Raw genomic sequence first — 18,408 nt, forward strand, 5'->3', positions numbered from 1 at the left:
GTCGTCTCCACAGTGTTTCTGTCCCACTGTGGCAGAGGAGCTAGGACAGCAGAGAGCATAGGGCTGGGTGTGTAGCAGGTTCCTCACTCAACTCCACCCCACCTATAGCTACTTCCACAGTGGGAACACCTAAGATTAAGTTCCATGTAAATATGTATTAAGGACAGCTGACCAAGAGAGATCCACAACAATCCTGCATCACTTTACATTCTCATTTTCAGAAAAAATTGCAGAATACAGGGATCAGTTTTCCACCTTCAAGAGGAACTATACCCGTGAGGAAATTGAAAAGCTCATCCTTGCAGCAAAGAAGAATGTCATCAATGTTCGACAAAAGATTGTGGAAGAGATCAAGCGTACTGTGGGATCACAGCGTGCTTAAGCAAATAGCTTCCATTTTAACCATTGCTTAAAAGCTGGTTTGTACAATGGTGTGTGTGTGTGTGGCTTTGTTTCGTGTTTTTTTTAAAAAACTTAAGCATACTTCCAATCATCATTTGTATGGTTAAGTGTTAAGCATGCGTTAAACAATCATAGTCAAAAGCAAGTTTCATGATCAAAGAGTCTGGAAAATATAAAAATAGGAAATTATTGCAAGCCATATCTTTGACATCTGGTTCAAGAATTGTCACAGGGACACTCATATGCCATGCTATATGTAAAATATACACAATGGAGCACAGCGTGAACTGGGCTCTCTGTTCCATTCCATTTCATTGACTTTATACCCTTTAGTTTGGATCAGAAAGACCATCAGTCACTATGTACCTTACAGTGCAGAAGATGTTACTTGCATCTAGGTGTTAGACGAAGAACCTCTTAGCGATATGAAGGATAAGTTTTCTTCATGAATAAGAGCAGAAGAAGGTTCCTGCAAGGAGCAACTATCCATATTCTTAAGAGAAAAATATACATACTCATTAACATTTGTGGCTTTTTAAAAATGAAATGATAATCCCATCATTGAAATGTGATAGAATCCTGAGGAATTCTGATACTAAGGCAGGATTTTTTGCAGATTTTTTCCACTGTTAGACAGGGAGAGGGAACTTGACAGGTTTGAAATATGTGAGGGATGCTGGCTATGATGCTAAGCAGGCACAGATCTGAAATGTTATGAAACCACTTTGGAAGTTCCTTATCTCAAAATCAATTACCTCAGTCTAGCTTGGGGCACTATGCGTGTGGAAACAACCTTTAGCATGTATTTTCAAAGTGGATGTGGAACTCACATGTGCAAACTAGCCCCGATGAGTGATTCTCCCATGAGATCTAATAGCTAGGGTTGTAAGTTGAGAGGAAAACTAGATCTTACAATGGCCACAAGTCTGACCCATGGCTGCTAACACCATTTTAGAGAAGAATTTGGCCATTTATAAGTGCTGTGAAAGCCTGATCCTGATCGGGCTTGTGGTGCAGTGAGAGTCAGAACACATGAGACAAAATACCTAGATTCAACTCGTGTTCTCTTACCTAAAGGTTTGCCAGGAAGTGTAGGCGTCCTTGCAGCTTAAAGTTTAGCATTTACAGTGCAGGCATCCTTGCAGCTTAAAGTTTAGCACTTACAGTGCAGGCATCCTTGCAGCTTAAAGTTTAGCATTTACAGAGCAGCGAGGAGGGAAGTGCAGGCGTGGGGCACCTTTCCTCCCACTCTCATGGCATTTTCCCTTCTCCTCACCCGGCCTGGCCCTGCAGAGCGATGCCTGGCTGCACCGGGAGACTTTAAGCTGCAAGGACCCCCACACATCCCTCTCTGCTGCTCTGTAAATGCTAAACTTTAAGCTGCAAGGACACCTGCACTTCTCCCTGCTGCTCTGTAAATGCTAAACTTTAAGCAGCAAGGACGCGCCTACACTTCCCAACAAACCTTTAGGTAAGAGAACACGAGTTGAACCTAGGTATTTCATCTCGTGTGTTTCGACTGTGAGACCAGGCAATATTGTTTCCTTCCCTGTGTTTTTTCAGATGCAGAAACAGTAGCTCAACAGATATTTCAATATTTGAAAAGGCACAAGGGAAGGACAAGACCACTTGCCCTCGTCACACCAGGGAGAGTTCTTCTCTAACATGGTGGCCACAGGTCACATCCATGGTTCCCATAACATCTAGTTTGGCCCTTAGTTCCTTCAAAATATTAGAATTCTGCCAATCAGTTGTTGGGTAAGTGGGGCACTAGATTCAGACTCTCTAAACAATTGAACACCAAACAGAAGCTCAGCAGGATGTTACCTATATTGAAAGATCCACAATTGTGCCTTGCAGTGTAATAGCCACCATTTTCATATGCCATGGTCGTTTATCATACATTGCTGGGTCCAATGGAATATAGACCTTTCCTCTGTCACTGACTGAAAATGGAGTATTTCAAAGTACACTTTGGTCAGAGAAATAGTTATTTGGCAAGCAAAGATACAAAGCAAGAGAGAAGTTTTTTGAAACGACCATGTTGAGCATAAAGCACAGAACTTGATGTGAGAGTGGAAAAGCTTAGACTTGTGCCAAGAACAATAGTGACACCTAGAGGGTGATCAGTTTGGTGCATTATCAGTATCAATCTATATGTCAATTGAGAATTGGTATAATCATACCATAAAACTGATTTGAACCAGTTACAAACAGATGAGATAAACATTTATATTGTGGAAGGAGGTTTTGTCCTTATGAGAGAAGCCAGAGAAAATGATAAGTTAGTCATTTGATCCATTTTAAATAGCTGCTGTTGAGGTAATTATGAATTCTAGCCAGATTACTCTGATATCTCTTTATCTTAATTAATCCTCTTAAATCTAGGAATTCTATTTCCTTAATATAAGCATGCCTGTTTATCAGCTGCTGAGTTGAATGATGAGATATTTAATCCATCTCCTTTCCCTCTCCGTAAGACAATATTTACTTAATCATGTTATCTATTACTTTCTTTGAAATATGTTAACATTACAAATATTGTATTTAGCATTGTTTTTTATTTAGTAAAAGCATTTATAACTTTTCCTTTTTGTCTGATTCCTGACTCAAGGATTCTTGGGAAACAGGTTCTGAAGTTCTGCTAGGCAAAAACATGGAAGGCCAGTAAAAGTAATTTCAGCCCGGGGGTTACTCTTACTAACCAACAGAATATTCTTTTGGATAGGTGGGATTTCACTTTAGCATCAAGCAGTCTGACACAATTAAACTCCCTGCTTATTTTAGTTAATTCCTGATATTGTACTTTCCATCACCACCATCCTCTCCATACAAGGGCCATTTCCACACGGCTTACCTTGTTCCGGAAAATAGCGAAATCTTGCACGAAATCTTGTGAGAAGACGCTGTTATCGTGTCTTTTCGTGCGATAACAGCATCTTCTCGCGCGATTTCGTGCAAGATTTCGCTGTTTTCCAGAACAAGGTAAGCCATGTGGAAATGGCCATACATATACAAACAGCCTCTATTCAGCCATCTTTTCTAAATGCATTGGGCGAGATCTAGTTCTCCTTACTACAGCTTCAGTTCCACATGGCTTTTGCTCATGTAGGTCTAGGTATCCCAAGTCTCCTAGTGGAGGCAGGGGATCCCCAGCTTCCATCCTCCACCCACCACCACTCACCTAGAAGGTAGAGGGAAGGGGCGGAGTAGGCCTCCCGGGTGCATTCCTAGGGCATTGTGACATCACTCCCAGGAGTGAAGTTATTGTGCAGGGGCCAGGAGTGCTCCTGTGTTTCACAGCGGACTGATTTTGGTCCCCGAAGGGCCAAACCAGGCACATTTGGGATCCAAATCATCCCGCTGTGAAGTGTAGGAGTGTTCCCAGCTTCTGTGCAATGGTGTCATTTCCTGGAGGTGATGTGATCACATGACCCCTCTCCCCCCAGGAGTGTGCACTCAAAGACATGCTGGGTCCCCCCATGCACCCACTGGGAAGGTAAGATGCCTGGCAACCCTATGTAGGTCCCATAATCACCAGCATAACCTTTTTGTGTGGTCACAGAGGATCATTCCTACTTTTCCTAATGGAAAACAATGGTTATGCCTCACCTAAGGTATGAAGTATGAAGTAAGATTTGAGGGTGGATTTGAGATGCTTAGATGTAAAATCATGAGATCATAGTCTGAATAATGTGGAACTGATGGTCTTTTCTCCTCTTTGAAATATTATGTTTTAGGAAACAGACTTTTTCTGAGACTTTGAGAAGGAATTTTTCAGAGGACATTTTTAAAAAATATTTCAATTTAACATTTACTTTCATAATTCAAAAGTAGGGAAAGATTTTCAGATTTACCAATACATAGGGTCCAACCAGCTTTCCCTCTGAGATGATCACACCAAAGCTTTGATCCTAAGCAAAATAGCTTGGAATTAGGATTGCCAGCCTCCAGGCCATAGAGATCAGTTCCCCTGGAGAAAATGGCTGCTTTGGAGGGTGGATTCTATGGCATTATACCACACAGAGTTCCCTCCCTTCCCCAAACTCCACCCTCTCCAATAGGGTTCCCAGGTGCTTGCTGGTGGTAGGCAGATTCCCGGGGATTTGCCCCCTCATCAGCCAATCACCCAGTGCTCGGTGGGAGGGGGCAAAGTCCTGGAGCTTGCCTGCCACCGGCACCCATCAGGGCCACTGTGGGAGCATGCCCACACTCCATTTGGGGCCAATTTAGGCACTAAACCAGCTGAATCTGAGCCATGCAGAGTGCGGGCGTGCTCCCATGGCTGGCACAATGATGTCACTTGCAGAAGTGATGTCGCCGTGCACTTGGTATGCTGATGTCTCTTCCGGAAGTGATGCCATCACACCACCGCTGGAGCATGTGCACATGCGCGTGAGGGTGAGGATTCAAACCTGGGTACTGAAAGGTAAGTACCAGGTCCCAACCCTCCTGCCTGGAGGATAGAAGGACCTGGCAACTCTATTCCCCAGGCTCCACCCCCAAATCTCCAGGAATTTCCTATCCTGGAGCTGACAACCCTACTTGATATGTTAGTAAACTACTTTGGAAATACATTTGCTGAAAATCAGTATCTAGTGATGTCATGATTCTGGGCCTGTAGGCCTCAAGGGAACCTGAGGCCAAGAGTAAATTTCCAATAGGGATGACTGTCAATTCACCCACAGGCCTAGATTTCCCAAGTTACTTCTGTGTTTTAGGATTGGCCCAAAGAAAAATGGAGGGGAAAGGAAGGCCAGTCAGCACCAAGGAGGCTGGGTCATGGAAGAAATAATATAAGGCCCTCCATGGAGGAAGAAGGTGTTTTTCTCTCTGGAGCTGTGAGGCAGATAAACAGCTACCAGCAGGAGGGGATCCCTCACCCTGGGAGGGTGGGGTTGGGACCAGGAATGGCCTGGTATTGTAGGGACCAGTGAGTTAGCCATGTTAGGAAACGTTTTTGTTTTCTTATTGTGTTTCCTTTATGTGTTAATTTTGCCCTGCTTGTTGAAAAGTATCTCCTCTTAAATTTGTTGGTTGCAAGTGCTCTTTTTCTGTCTACTTGTTTGGTGGTTGCCCATCCTGTTAAATACAACAGTTTGCTTACTCTGCTGAGGTTCTCAACATCTCTTGCGCAACCAGTTATCTGGCAATGCCTTCCGCAATAAAGTGGTGCTGCTTGGAAGGGTGAAGGGAAGGAGAAGTATTCCAGGCTCCCCTTAGTTGAACTCTCAAACCAGAGTTGTGGCAGCCAGTATAAGACCCTTACCAGCTCCAGGACTGAAGACGCAGGAGGGAAATGGGTGTGTTTGTGGGGCTAGAGGGCTCCTGGAAGGGAATGCCTTGATTGGACTGGCCCCCACAAGACCCTCTGCTCTGTGACAGGTGAAAATGCACAGCAAGATACCTGTTCTGCATGCATTTTGCTGCATTTATCCATTCATACCCAACACTCAGGAACCTCCCCCTCCCCATTTCATGTCTGTTCGCAATCAGGATTGTTTTCCCACAGCAGTCGGTTAGGGTTTATAAAATCAATATTTGGCCAGGAGGAGTCTGTGTCAGAATTCTTATATATCTTGAATTATATCTTTCTAATTTAAAAATATTTATTTTATTTCTATCATGTCCATTTTTATTGCATTTCTCTGCCTCTGCTCAATGCAGCTTGTATGGGCTTTCCAGCTGTTCTTCCCATCCAGGCTCTGATCATTCCTTGACCCATTTATCTTCAAAATAAGTACTGTGCCTTCTGGGGATCATTGAATATATTTTGTACTTGCAAGTTTTGTTGTTCTTTTTATTGAAATCTATTATCTCATTATACTGATCCTGTTTTTTGTGAAAGGACTTTCCTAAACTTATTAAGAGTTCAATTTATCTGAATGACAAAGCCTATGGAAGCAGCTAAGGAGGGCGTAGAACCCTCTTGAGAACATCCTCCTAAGGAGGACGCTCCTCCAAGAGATATTCAATAAGTGCTGTTTTTTAAACCTCAAACTTTCCCCAAAAGGTTAATTATCAGGACATGAATATGTTTATGACAATTTTGGAAGATACAAACTGGGACCATGCTCCCTCTGCTTCAAAGAGGAATTTTAAAAGTCCTGTTTCCATACAACTAGTTTCCCAGTATATATCTATGAGTGATGAGGGCTTAGGGCTTCTAACAGCTCAAATAGCTTGAAAACGGTTACTTCCCCACAGCTGTACATTCAACATTTGAACAAAATGTTGAACATTTGATTGAACAAAATTGCTAAAAACATGTCTACTGATAAAGAGGGGAAATAGACACAAAACACCCACGTCAGCGGCTTTTATATTCATAGACTCTTTTGCTTACATTCTTCAGCACTATCCTAGAAGGAAGCTCCATGTTTGAACAAGCCCCGTAGAAGGGAATGGAAGCAGCTCAAGCTGTTATTCACATGAACACATGTAGGAAGGGAAGGGAGAGAGTCCAGTCCATGTGAAGTTTTCCCCGTGGGGCAAATAACGGGTTGGAACCAACCAGCTTTTCTGCTGATAAAGAAGAGATGTGGGTTGCCTTTGACCAAGAAAAAAATCTATCCTGGGAATTGTGAAACCTACATAGACAAAAGCCATGAGGGATGGAGGCTGTAATAAGGAGGGGAGTTGGGCGAGATTGAGTGAAAACTGGATCCAACCCGGTGATTGTCTGGGCCATTGCAGGATTGAAAAGTAGTGCTGGAAGGTTTTATAATTACTTGCTACCTACTCCTTGTGGATTGAACTCAAAACCTTCTGTATGCAAAGTATATGATCTGCCACTGAGCTCTGGCTTGCTGATGAGCTTCCTAGTAGATTACACACATATTTTTAATAAGATTTCATGGCTGAGCTTGCAGCTTAAAGGGGAGTACTTTCATACATTCATCAGGTAGTGAGAATTGTATTTTTTGAAGAAACCTTTCCCTTGAACTCAGTTCATCTTCTCTGAACATTTTTAATTGTTTACAGTTTTCTATATTCTCCTCCAAAGATATGAATCTTCATATACTCACATTGTACAATATGGATTTTTAAGCCTCTGAATAGCCAAAATCAATTTTGAAATGTGTGATTTCCTTTCAGTTTATTCCTTCCTCCTTGGACAACCTACTGATTTAATTTTAGTTTAAAAGTTTTGTTGCATTTTCTCATCTTCCAGTGGAACCACCTAGACTGCAGTCACCATCCCTCTCTCACCATCACAGGAGGAACAATGAACAAGCCTTCTCTTGGTGGTTGCAGAATGAATCACATTCATATTTATGTTGCTGATAAGACAACTGAATCTTTCCAATACAACATACATCCCATAGCAACACAGTGTGGACAGGCTGGAGAATCAGATGTGGCAGTGTTGGGAAGTAAGAAACGGGACAACTGCTGTGCTTACTTTTTTGAACAGTCGTCCATATCCTGTAAATTGCCATGGTCTACGTCCTGTTCGAATTCCTGGCTAAACAACAGGAAGAAACATAACTGTGAATTTTTGGACTTACTAGTCTCAGAGCATTATCACATTGGGGGCGACAATAAAGAGTACAGGGCAGGATTCAATCAGCTTTGCAACTGGTAAAAAACGAAGGCTTCTTCTTTGATCACCCAAAATAACTATTTGAGGCACTATGGGCAGGGCTGGATCAACGGGGGGGGGGGCAGGGGGGTAGTCTGCCCCCGGCGACGCCAAAGAGGGGGCACCGGGCACAGTTGACAGCCCCGCAAGTGCGCTGCCAGCCTCAGGAGCATGCCTGGGGAAAGGCGAACGGCACGGGCAGCCTCCCAGCCACCCGCGCTGCCGTTTGCCTTTCCCCAGGACAAGGGGCGTGCGGCAAGCCTGCCGCCCCTTGTCCTGGGGAAAGGCAAAAGGCAGCGCGGGTGGCTGGGAGGCCGCCCGCGCCGTTTGCCTTTCCCCAGGACAAGGGGCGCGCGGCAAGCCAGCTGCCCCTTGTCCTGCGGGGCAGGTGAACGGTGCGGGCAGCCTCTGAGCCACTCGTGCTGCCACCAGCTCCGCGGTGTGCCGGTACAGCTGGCTTGCTGAGGGGGTGGGGGGGCGCCCCAGCGTGATGATGTCACAGGGAATTTAATTTAAGGGAAACAGGGGCTGTAGGGCAGAGATTTGGATGAAATAATGCCCAAAAGCCAGCTGGATCCCATATACAGACAGAAGCCAATTTGTACAACTGCAAGCATGAGAGACTGAGTGTTCCTTTCTGAGTTTATACAGCACTTGCTTCATCACACCAACTACAGCAAGGGGTTCTGCAGTTGTATGCCACTTTGAACTCTTTGGGGAAAGGATGACCAAAAAGTAAGCAAATAAATCACTATATCTAATTCTCAACATGGCCCTATCTGTGGATCTGTACATCTGGAGCCTGAGGGCATGGACAGGCAAGACAGTTGTATACTCTGTAGAAAAGCTCAGGATTGCAGAAAAAAAATCTGAATTCTAATACACACCCACATTGGGAAGTTTATCCCCTTCCCATGATAGAAGCAACACTGGTAGCTTCTATCATGGGATGGAATGGAATGTCATTCAGTGACTTCTGTTAGGCAATGACAACAGTACTGCTAGCCTTTAAGCCTTGATTTCTATCAGTAAAAAGCAGGGGGTGGGGAGGCAGGCCCTTTCTAGGGCTATTTTGGCCTCTGAGGGTAGACTCACCAGCAGCAACCAATCTGCAACTTGTTACCACACAAGTGGCAAGACTAGCTGTTTACTACTGTTCAACAGCAGCTGCACAAAAGCCTGTGTAGCATAGTGGTTACAGCTTCAGATTAGGATCTAGGAGACTCAGATTCAGCTCCAAACTCTGTAATGAAAGCTCACTGGATGACTTTGGGCTCATCACAGACTAACCTACCTCACAGGGTTGTTGCAAGAATAAAATTGAAGAGGGGAGAACGATGTTTTCTTTCCCCATTGTGGGAAAAGATGGGAAATGCATTAATTAAATAAATAATAAAATCCCCAACAAGTCCTTGCAGGCTACTGATTATGCATCTGGGCCCAGCCCCATGGCTAGCACTGTGCAACTGGGAAGATGCTTCCAAAAGGGAAGGAGGGAAAGGTGAAGTCAACAGAGCAGATAAAGGTAGGTTGGATGGTTGATGTGAAGGAGAGAAGGAGGGAAGGGGGGAATGAGATGTCCCCCAGAAATCCTCATGCATCCCTTCCATATAAAAATATAATGCGCTACTAGAAAAACCTTGGGTGTGAATTGGTGTGACTTGGCATCATTTTCCTAATATAGCCATGGTGTACTTGGGTTCAGACTGGAGTAACTCTACATAGAGTGTTCCCCATGCCAGTGATGACTTACCCATCTCCCGGTATGAGGTATTTGCATTCCTCACTTTCCTTCACCCATCCACAATATGGGTCTCGATTAGCTATGCAAGCCCTTAATGGAGGAGAGACACATGGGTCATTCTTCACATGTACTATCTGTATTTGGTGAGATCTTGAGAATCGGAAGAACAGTGAAAGAAAAAGATGTTAAGAACTACCTACTTTTTGCATTTGCCATTAAAGTGACACCTTGCCAGCGGCACCTTTATCACACAGGTTCTGAATGCGACATAAAGGGCATCAGATGGCTTGTCCAACTTCATGCTCATAATTTTTGGGTCATTCCATCCTTTATACTGGCACCTAATTTGAAAAAAAAAAAAGAATCAGTTCTGTAACGCTTGTTTATGAGAATTATTTCATAGAAGAATGATTAAAGGCATTGGTCAGAAAAACAAGCATATAATGAGGGACAAATACATATTCAATTTCTAAGCTTTTTTAAAAAAATTGTACATATCTATTGCAATCATTTTATGACATGCCTATTTTCTTTGCTAGTTCACCCATTTTTTTGTTTCAGTTACAATGTTTTACTCCACTGATGTTATATATCACTTTATGCCATTTATTGGCAAACCACCTCTGCTTCTCACTTGCCTCGAAAGCCCCCACAGGAGTTGCCATACGTCAGTTGTGACTTGACAGCACTTTACACATACACATACATGCCATTTATATGCAAAAATAAGCATACGTTTTAATGCAAAGTTTCATTGGAATCTGTCCCTCCCCCTTTTTAATAAGAAAGAATACCAGAAAGAAGAATTGTGTATTATGTGCCATCTGGGTGCTTTTGACTTACTATTAATATTAAAAAGGAATTAAGGGAGTTTTAAAAGGTCCATAGTTAATATGAACACACATACACACACACACTCAAGTAAGGAAAGAATTAATTCAAATAAAGACACAGTGAAAAAATACAAAATGTGTTTCTCTAAAGGAATTTTAATGGAGAAGATTAAGGTGGACAATAATTACTTAACTAGCAACCAAGCTAGTGGCTATCTTGGTTGCTCTAGAACTAACTAGCTTGGTTGCTCTAGAAAACCGCCTCAGAAAGGCTTTCCCAAGATTCCGCAGTGACAGAGAAGGCCACCGTGCTGGTTCAGCCCTCTCGCCGCCTTACTGGGACTTCCAGCCAGCGTGCTGGGCCTTTCCAGGCCTCTGAAAGGCCGCACCAGCACACCAGGCCTCACCACTATCTTCATGGGCATGGAGGCAGCAGGAAGGCCTGGCACACGGCATGCCCCTCCCAAGGCCTTGCAGAAAAAGAGAAAGTCGCTGTACTGGCATAGCCTTGCACCACCTTACCAGGCCTTCCCAACACTGTACTGGGCCTTTCTGGGCCTCTGGAGGGTCACACCAGTGCATCAGGCCACCCCGCCACATCCATAGCTCCAAAGGCCTCCTTGGGAGGGCAGCGCCACAGAGTCCTTGAGAAGACCATGCCTTCTCCAGGCTTATCCTGGTGCAGGTGCACTGTTGTCAATGACTCACTGTGCCTGCACCAGGATAAAATGTGAACCGTCAGCAACACAGGCTGCCTCTTATATAGTAAGATAGGCTCAATAAAAGGGATTGTCTCTGGGCATCCAGTTTTGTTCAATGAACAAACAATTTTAAAAAATTAAGAAAGTGACATCAGTGCTATCTCCTGATGTTAAAATGAGGGAGAATGTGTTACTAGGAAATTATTGCCTAACAATTTACAACCATTAAGAAAACATCAGCTGACACTGACAATATATAAAAGGGATTGGGTTTGGGTACAGAAGGCTGCCCTTTTAGAATTTCTGTAGTCTGACCCTCAGGACTATATTTCTCTTGAGGATGCAAGGAGAGAGAGTAAGAAGACAGAACGATAATAGAAAAGAAGGCAAAAGGCTGTAAGAAAAAGAAAGGAAATTAAAATAACCTGATAATGGTTTTAAACCCACATTATATATCTTCCTTGCAAGGGAAATGACATTGTCCTAAATTCTACACACCATTAGACATGGGCACAGCACAAAAAAAAAATACGAACCACGAACCATGGAACTGGACCAGTTACGAACCAGTTCATGGGGTTTTAATACCTCTTTATGGCCTTAACAGTGGTAGAGGATGGGGCATTTACAGTTTAAAGGGCCCTTTAAACTGCCCAAACTCCAGCCCTCCTACCCCCAGCCCCACACTTACCTTATCCTGCAGCGTAGTCCTTCCTTTCCTCCCAGGAGGGGTAGGAAGGCCATTTCCAGCCTCTTCCACAGCCCTCAGGGCCTGCAGGATGGCGGAAGAGGCTGAAAATGGTCTTCCTGCCCTTCAAATGGCTGCTGCAGCAGCCATTTGAGGGGCAGAGAAGCCAAAAACAGCCTCCCTGCCCCTCAAATGGGTGCCACAGCCTTTTTCAGCTTCCCTGCCCATCAAATGGCCACCACAGCAGCCATTTGAAGGGCAAGAAGGCCGTTTTAAGCCTCTTCCATTGCCCTCCAGGCCCCCAGGGCAGCAGGAGAGGCTGAAAACGACCTTCCCACCCCTCCTGGGAAGAGAGGAAGGACGCTGCACTGCAGGATAAGGTTAGTGTGGGGCTGGGGCTGGGGTGTGGGGGGTAGGGGGCTGGGGTTTGTGCAGTTTAAAGGGCTCTGCCATGCCAGGTGCCTTTAAACTATCAGCTGGCAGGCAGCAGGGGGGATCCCCCCTGCCGCCTGCCAGCTGATAGTTTAAAGGCACCTGCTGCAGCAGGGCCCTTAAAGGGGCAGTTTAAATGACCATTTCCCTAGGGAAATGGCCATTTAAACTGCCCCTGTAAATACGACCCAATGAACTAGCATGGAAAGGAGCTTCCATGAACCCAGGTTCGCGAACCCTGAACCGGCCTGGTTCGTGGTTTTTTTTGGGTCATATTTAGCTTCGTGCCCATCTCTACACACCATTCCAACCAGGGACGGCCCATCCATTAAGTGGCCCTAGGCAATACCAGCTCTGCTGCTTCTTGGTTGGCATTTGTTGACTTCTGGAGAATCAGGATTGGCAATAGGATGTGTTAAGATAGTTGCTTAGGGTCTGATTACATGAGCTGCTAAATGTATATTTCATGTGTGACCTGCACTTACCTTCAAAATGGTGTGCGAGTGGGGTGAGGGAAGTGGGAATAGGATCCTGAGTGCACACATGGAGCAGGAGAAGAGTCTTTGTTCCTTGCTTTTCACCATTGAAAATTCACCATCAGATTGAAAAGGGCTGTAGGGATGGGCCATTCATCTTACTGCTGGAGACAGTAAGAGAAACAGCCAGCCCTTGAATATAGTCACACATTAAACACAAGTTGGGTTAGAGTTTCCCCCAACTCACCTTGCTGTGTCTCATTAATCAGACCCTTATTTGTTTTAAGATGACAGGAAAGAGATAGGACTGTAAGATTCTTTCCTATGCTCTATTATTTTGCATTCAATCGGTACGTACACAATAATCTGTTAAAATGAGTTAACATTTGGATTAGTATTTTTCATAACACAATTATAATCCAACAGGTCAGAAAAAAAATTATAGTTCTTTTTGAAAAAACCAGAATGAGTTCCCATGATTTTCCCCACTTCACTTGAGAATTTAGATATATTTGGTTTTTTTTGCTTTAAAGAAATATACATGCAGAACAAGTGATACTCACTTTTTACTATTGTAAACAACCATCTCCTCCACAAAAAGACTTTTACTTAAGAAAGCATTCTCTCCTGATATGTCCACGACCTTCAAAATCATTCCCTTTTGAGATCCAAGGAAAACCACAACCCGGTCCTCATTGGCTCCAGCAGAAACATCTACAGCAATGTGGGTGATCCGATACCTGGATTAACAATATTACAGTTTAAAACCCTGCGTTACCCATCATTTTCTTTGTTATTCTTTCTACTAACAGCATATGATTATTCAACAGCCGTATAAACATGCAATATAGCTATTCATGCATATACATAGTTTTCTAGATAAGCTTGGTGAAAAGATTCATACCAAATATTTTCAAGCAGTAAAAAATCAACTCTAGACTGGACCAAAATGGTTTTTTTTTTTTACATTATACTTGTTCTGTAATGTTGAAGGAAAGTAAAGAAGAGAGCCCAAATGTAGGAGCAAGGGGCTAGGACCTTTCATAGCTTATTTCACACTTTGCTGAGAGCACTCTGCATGGCGTAATATGTTATAAATGCACCAAGCTCATGTATGTAGCTAAGTATATTTTATAATGTGGGAATGTATATTTTGTAATGTGAGGAAGTTTCCTGAAATATTACTGAATGATTATAAAGATGCACAAGCACAAATGAATGTGGACATGTATGTGAAAAAAATAACCCACGGATCTGTCTATAGCCGAAAGCCCATAAATTGTTTACTGTATTTCCCCAGATACTAGACAAAGCTGAATTCCGTATTCTTGACAAGGCAAAATATCTCTGATTATTTCTTCTTATTGTCTTTGAAGAGTCTTCTCTGGCATAGTCTTACATTAATTCAGTTCCTGTTACAAACAGCATTTATGTATTTTGCCTATGATCAGGCCTGGCAAGCCCATTGACGCCAGGTAGGCAGTGGTCTCAGGGTGCAAGGGCACCGGAGGGGGTGAAGGAGCATGCAGCGGAGCTGGCGTGACTGGGCTGCAGCTGCTGCTGCAGCCAACCAGCCCCGTGCCCCCACCGCCACACGCGCCAGCCGGGCGCAGAAGCCACGAGCCGCTGCTGGGATGGTGTGCGGAGCACGGAGCAGCCTCCACGCACCACCATTGAGGCCAGGTAGGCGGTGGCCTCAGGGCGCAAGGGCGCCGGAAGGGGCGGAGGAGCACGCAGTGGAACTGGCATGACTGGGCTGCAGCTGCTGCTGCAGCCAACCAGCCCCGTGCCGCCACCGCCACATGCCCCAGCCGGGCGCAGAAGCCATGAGCTACGAGCTGCTGCTGGGGTGGCATGCGGAGCACAGAGCATGGAGCAGCCTCCGTGTGCCACCCCAGCAGTGGCTTGTGGCTTCTGCACCCGGCTGGGGTGTGTGGCAGCGGCGGCATGGGGCTGGCTGGCTGCAGCAGCGGCAGCGGCACAGGGCTGGCTGGCTGCAGCAGCACCTGCAGTCCAGTCATGCCAGCTCCACTGCGTGCTCGTCCGCCCCCACACGCCCCAGCTAGGTGCAGAAGCTGCAAGCTGCTGCTGGGACGGTGTGCGGAGCATGGAGCAGCCTCCGCACGCCGCCCCAAACATCCTGCACTGCATGATGATGTCATTGCATGATGACATCATTGAGCAGTCTGTGGCACATGCACATGCGCACTCTGCACGCACACATACAAGTGGCCGCAGCCGCCAGAAACTCTGGCACCAGCAGTGCCTATAATCTCCAGTAGTTTTTTGAGGATCAGAGGGGAATCCCTCTTCCTTTCTCTAAGGAAAATGCTAGTTGTATCCTACCATCCTTATTGTTTGATCTCATCTGATTCCCCTCCTCACTGCAGTTACTGTCCCATGTAGATTCTACAGCCCCATGCATCTAGAGATGCAGAGGAGGAAGAAATTGAAAACTTTTATGCAAGTGTCTAAGAAGAAAATGATCATATACCTAAGCAAGATATGCTGATAATCATAGGTGAATGGAACACAAAAGTAGGAGACGAAACAGAATCAAACATTGTTGGAAAATTTGGACTAGGATCATGAAAAGAAGCAGGAGAGCAACTCATAGAATTTTGTGAAGCCAACAACCTCTTCATTGCTAACACATGCTTCAGGCAACCAAAAAGACGATTGTATACATGGAAATCACTGTATGATTAATACCAGAACCAAACAGATTACATAATTGGAAGCAGAAGATGGAGAAGCTCTATTCTCTCTGCTAAAACAAGACCAGCAGCTGATTGTGATACAGATCATGAGTTGCTATTCTTGTAGCCAAAAGAAAAGAGAAGCCTAAATAGATGGCTGAGGAAACTCTTAAAATTGCTAACGGTAGATGAAAAGCAAAAGCAAAAGGTGATAGAAATAGGGTCAAAATTATAAATGCAGCTTTTCAGTGACTTGCATGCAGATACAAAGAAATCTATTACAATAACCAGGGCAAAGAAATAGAAAACAACAAAAAAGGAAGAACAAGAGATCTGCTCCAAAGATCCAAGAAATCAAAGGCAAATGCAAGCCTTGGCTTGGGATGATGAAAGATCAACACAGAAATACAGTATCTGATCTGGACAAAATAAAGGGAAGATGGAAATAACACACTGAAAACCTATACAAAAAAGATGGAAGGATCTTCTGATGAAGAACCAGAAATATTAGAAAGTGAAGTAAAAGTCGCACTGAAAGCAATTGGGAGAAACAAAGCACATGGAGTAGATGGAATACTAGTTGAACTATTTCTAGTACAGAAAAGAAAATCTTAACTAGTATCTGTCAACAAATATGGAAAACAAAACAATGGCCCACGGCAGGACTTTTTTTCAGCTGGAACACAGTGGAATGGCATTCTGGCACCTCTCCCTGCAGCCCAAGACTTCCCTGTGGGCCAGCTGAAGCCAGGGAAGCCCCGAGAGGTCTTTAAACTTCTGCTGAGAGGAGAGGAAGCCCCAAAGTGGTTTTAAACTTCAGCTGAGAGGAGGGGGATTCCCTCCCTCCCAGCTGAAGCCTCTCTCTCTCTCCCTCCCTCCCTCCCCTGGGGGGGTGGCCACACCATGTGTGATGATGTCACTTCTCAGAAGTGATGTCATCATGAAGTTCAGGGAGTGTGTGCTTTGTACACACTCATATAGTGACAGAAACACCACCACCTGCTGGAAGTTGTCCTGGGTGAGTTCCCCTACCTCTTCCCCCCCCCCCAATGCCCTGGCCCACAGACTGGAAACAGTCTACATTTCAATTCCAAAAAAGAGGATGCCAAAGATTACAGCAACTATCAGACTACTGTGTTAATTCCCCATGCAAGCATAGCGATGTTCAAAGTTCTACAGCAAAGACTCTTACCTTATATGAAACAAGAAATGCCAGATGTTTAAGCTGGATTCAGAGGAGGAAGAGGCACTAGAGGTCACATTGCAAATTTAAAATAGCTAATGGAACATACTAGGGAATTTCAGAAGAAAATCAGCCTGTGTTTTATTATAACAACAACAACATTCGATTTATAGACCGCCCTTCAGGGTGATTAACACCCACTCAGAGTGGTTTACAAAGCACGTTATTATTATCCCCACAGCAAAACACCCTGTGAGGTGGGTGAGGCTGAGAGAGCTCTGAGAGAGCTGTGACTGACCCAGGGTCACTCAGCTGGCTTCAAGCAGAGGAGTGGAGAATCAAACCCGGTTCTCCAGATTAGAGTCCCGCACTCTTAACCACTACACTAAACTTACTCTACATCAAAGCTTTTGTTTGTGTGGATCATGATCTATCTATGGAGAGTCTTAAAAGAAATGGGGGTGCTACAACATCTGATTGACTTGATGCGTAACCATGTACTCTGGACAAGAGGCTACCATCAGGATGGAATATGGGGAAACAGAATGGTTTTCAATTGGCAAATATGTCAGGCAAGGATGCATATTTTCTCCCTACTTGTTCAGCCTCTATGCAGAGTATATTATAAGGAAAACTGGATTAGATCTAGAAGAAAGTGGAGTTAAAATTGGTAGAAGGAACATTAACATTTGAGATATGCAGATGACACCATGTTACTGGCAGAAAATAATGAAGACTTGAACGACTACTGATGAAAGTTAAAGAAGAAAGCACCAAAGCAAGATTACAACCGAACATCAGGAAGACAAAAGTAATGACTACTGTGGAATCACACAATTTTAAAGTTGACAATGAGAAAATTGAAATTGTTCAAGGTTTTCTATTACTTGGCTTAATCATGAACGAAAAGGAGACTGCAATGAAGAAATCAGAAGAAGATTGAGACTTGGAAGAGCAGCTATGAGGGAACTAGAAAAGATTCTTAATGACAAAGATGTCTCTCTGGGAACTAAGATCAAGATAATCCAAATTATGGTATTCCTCATTACTATGTATGGATGTGAAAGTTGGATGGTGAAGAAAGCTGACAGGAAGAAAATTGTTTCAGTTGCAGTGTGGTGCTGGAGAAGAGTTTTGCAAATACCATGGACATCCAAAAAGACAAATAAATAGGTACTAGATCAAATCAAGCCTGAATTCTCCCTAGAAGCTAAAATGACAAAACTGAGGCTATTGTACTTTCATTACATCATGAGAAGACAATATTCTCTGGAAAAATCAATAATGCTTGGAAAAGTGGAAGGCGGTAGGAAAAGAGGAAGACTTAAAATGAGATGGCTTGACTCAATAAAAGAAGCCACATCTTCCAGTTTGCAGGAGCTGAGCAAGTCTGTTAATGATAGGTCCTTTGGAGGTTTTTCCTTAATAGGGTCGCCATAGGTAGGAGGCGACTTGATGGCACATAACACACACACAAAACCAGAGATTGGACGGACAACAGACATCTTTCTACATATCTGAGAAATGAACTAGGGTGCTGGATAAAAATTAACCCAATTTAGGTCCCCATTGGGAGAAGGATGGGCTTTAAATGAAGTCAAATAAATAAAATTAAATCATTAGACACATAGACTTACCCTATACTTACTGGTCAATTTTACCTTC

General features: G+C 44.0%; 2 protein-coding genes across 2 annotated transcripts in view; one reads left to right on the forward strand and one right to left on the reverse strand.

The window, feature by feature from the left end:
- The window catches only part of PLA2G4C (phospholipase A2 group IVC), a 47,861-nt gene extending 44,871 nt beyond the window's left edge, over window positions 1-2,990 (forward strand). Inside the window, exon 20 of the mRNA XM_054992399.1 lies at window positions 222-2,990. Coding sequence (XP_054848374.1) covers window positions 222-382 — 161 coding nt within the window. The 3' untranslated portion in view covers window positions 383-2,990. The remainder of the gene's footprint in view (window positions 1-221) is intronic.
- A 4,813-nt stretch (window positions 2,991-7,803) lies between these two features.
- The window catches only part of LOC129339137 (semaphorin-6A-like), a 31,285-nt gene continuing 20,680 nt past the window's right edge, over window positions 7,804-18,408 (reverse strand). Inside the window, exons 11-14 of the mRNA XM_054993743.1 lie at window positions 13,425-13,601; window positions 9,932-10,072; window positions 9,741-9,821; window positions 7,804-7,870 (exon numbers count right to left, since the gene is read on the reverse strand). Coding sequence (XP_054849718.1) covers window positions 7,804-7,870; window positions 9,741-9,821; window positions 9,932-10,072; window positions 13,425-13,601 — 466 coding nt within the window. The remainder of the gene's footprint in view (window positions 7,871-9,740; window positions 9,822-9,931; window positions 10,073-13,424; window positions 13,602-18,408) is intronic.

This window comes from Eublepharis macularius, chromosome 12, assembly GCF_028583425.1.
Source record: "Eublepharis macularius isolate TG4126 chromosome 12, MPM_Emac_v1.0, whole genome shotgun sequence".
Lineage (NCBI taxonomy): Eukaryota > Metazoa > Chordata > Lepidosauria > Squamata > Eublepharidae > Eublepharis > Eublepharis macularius.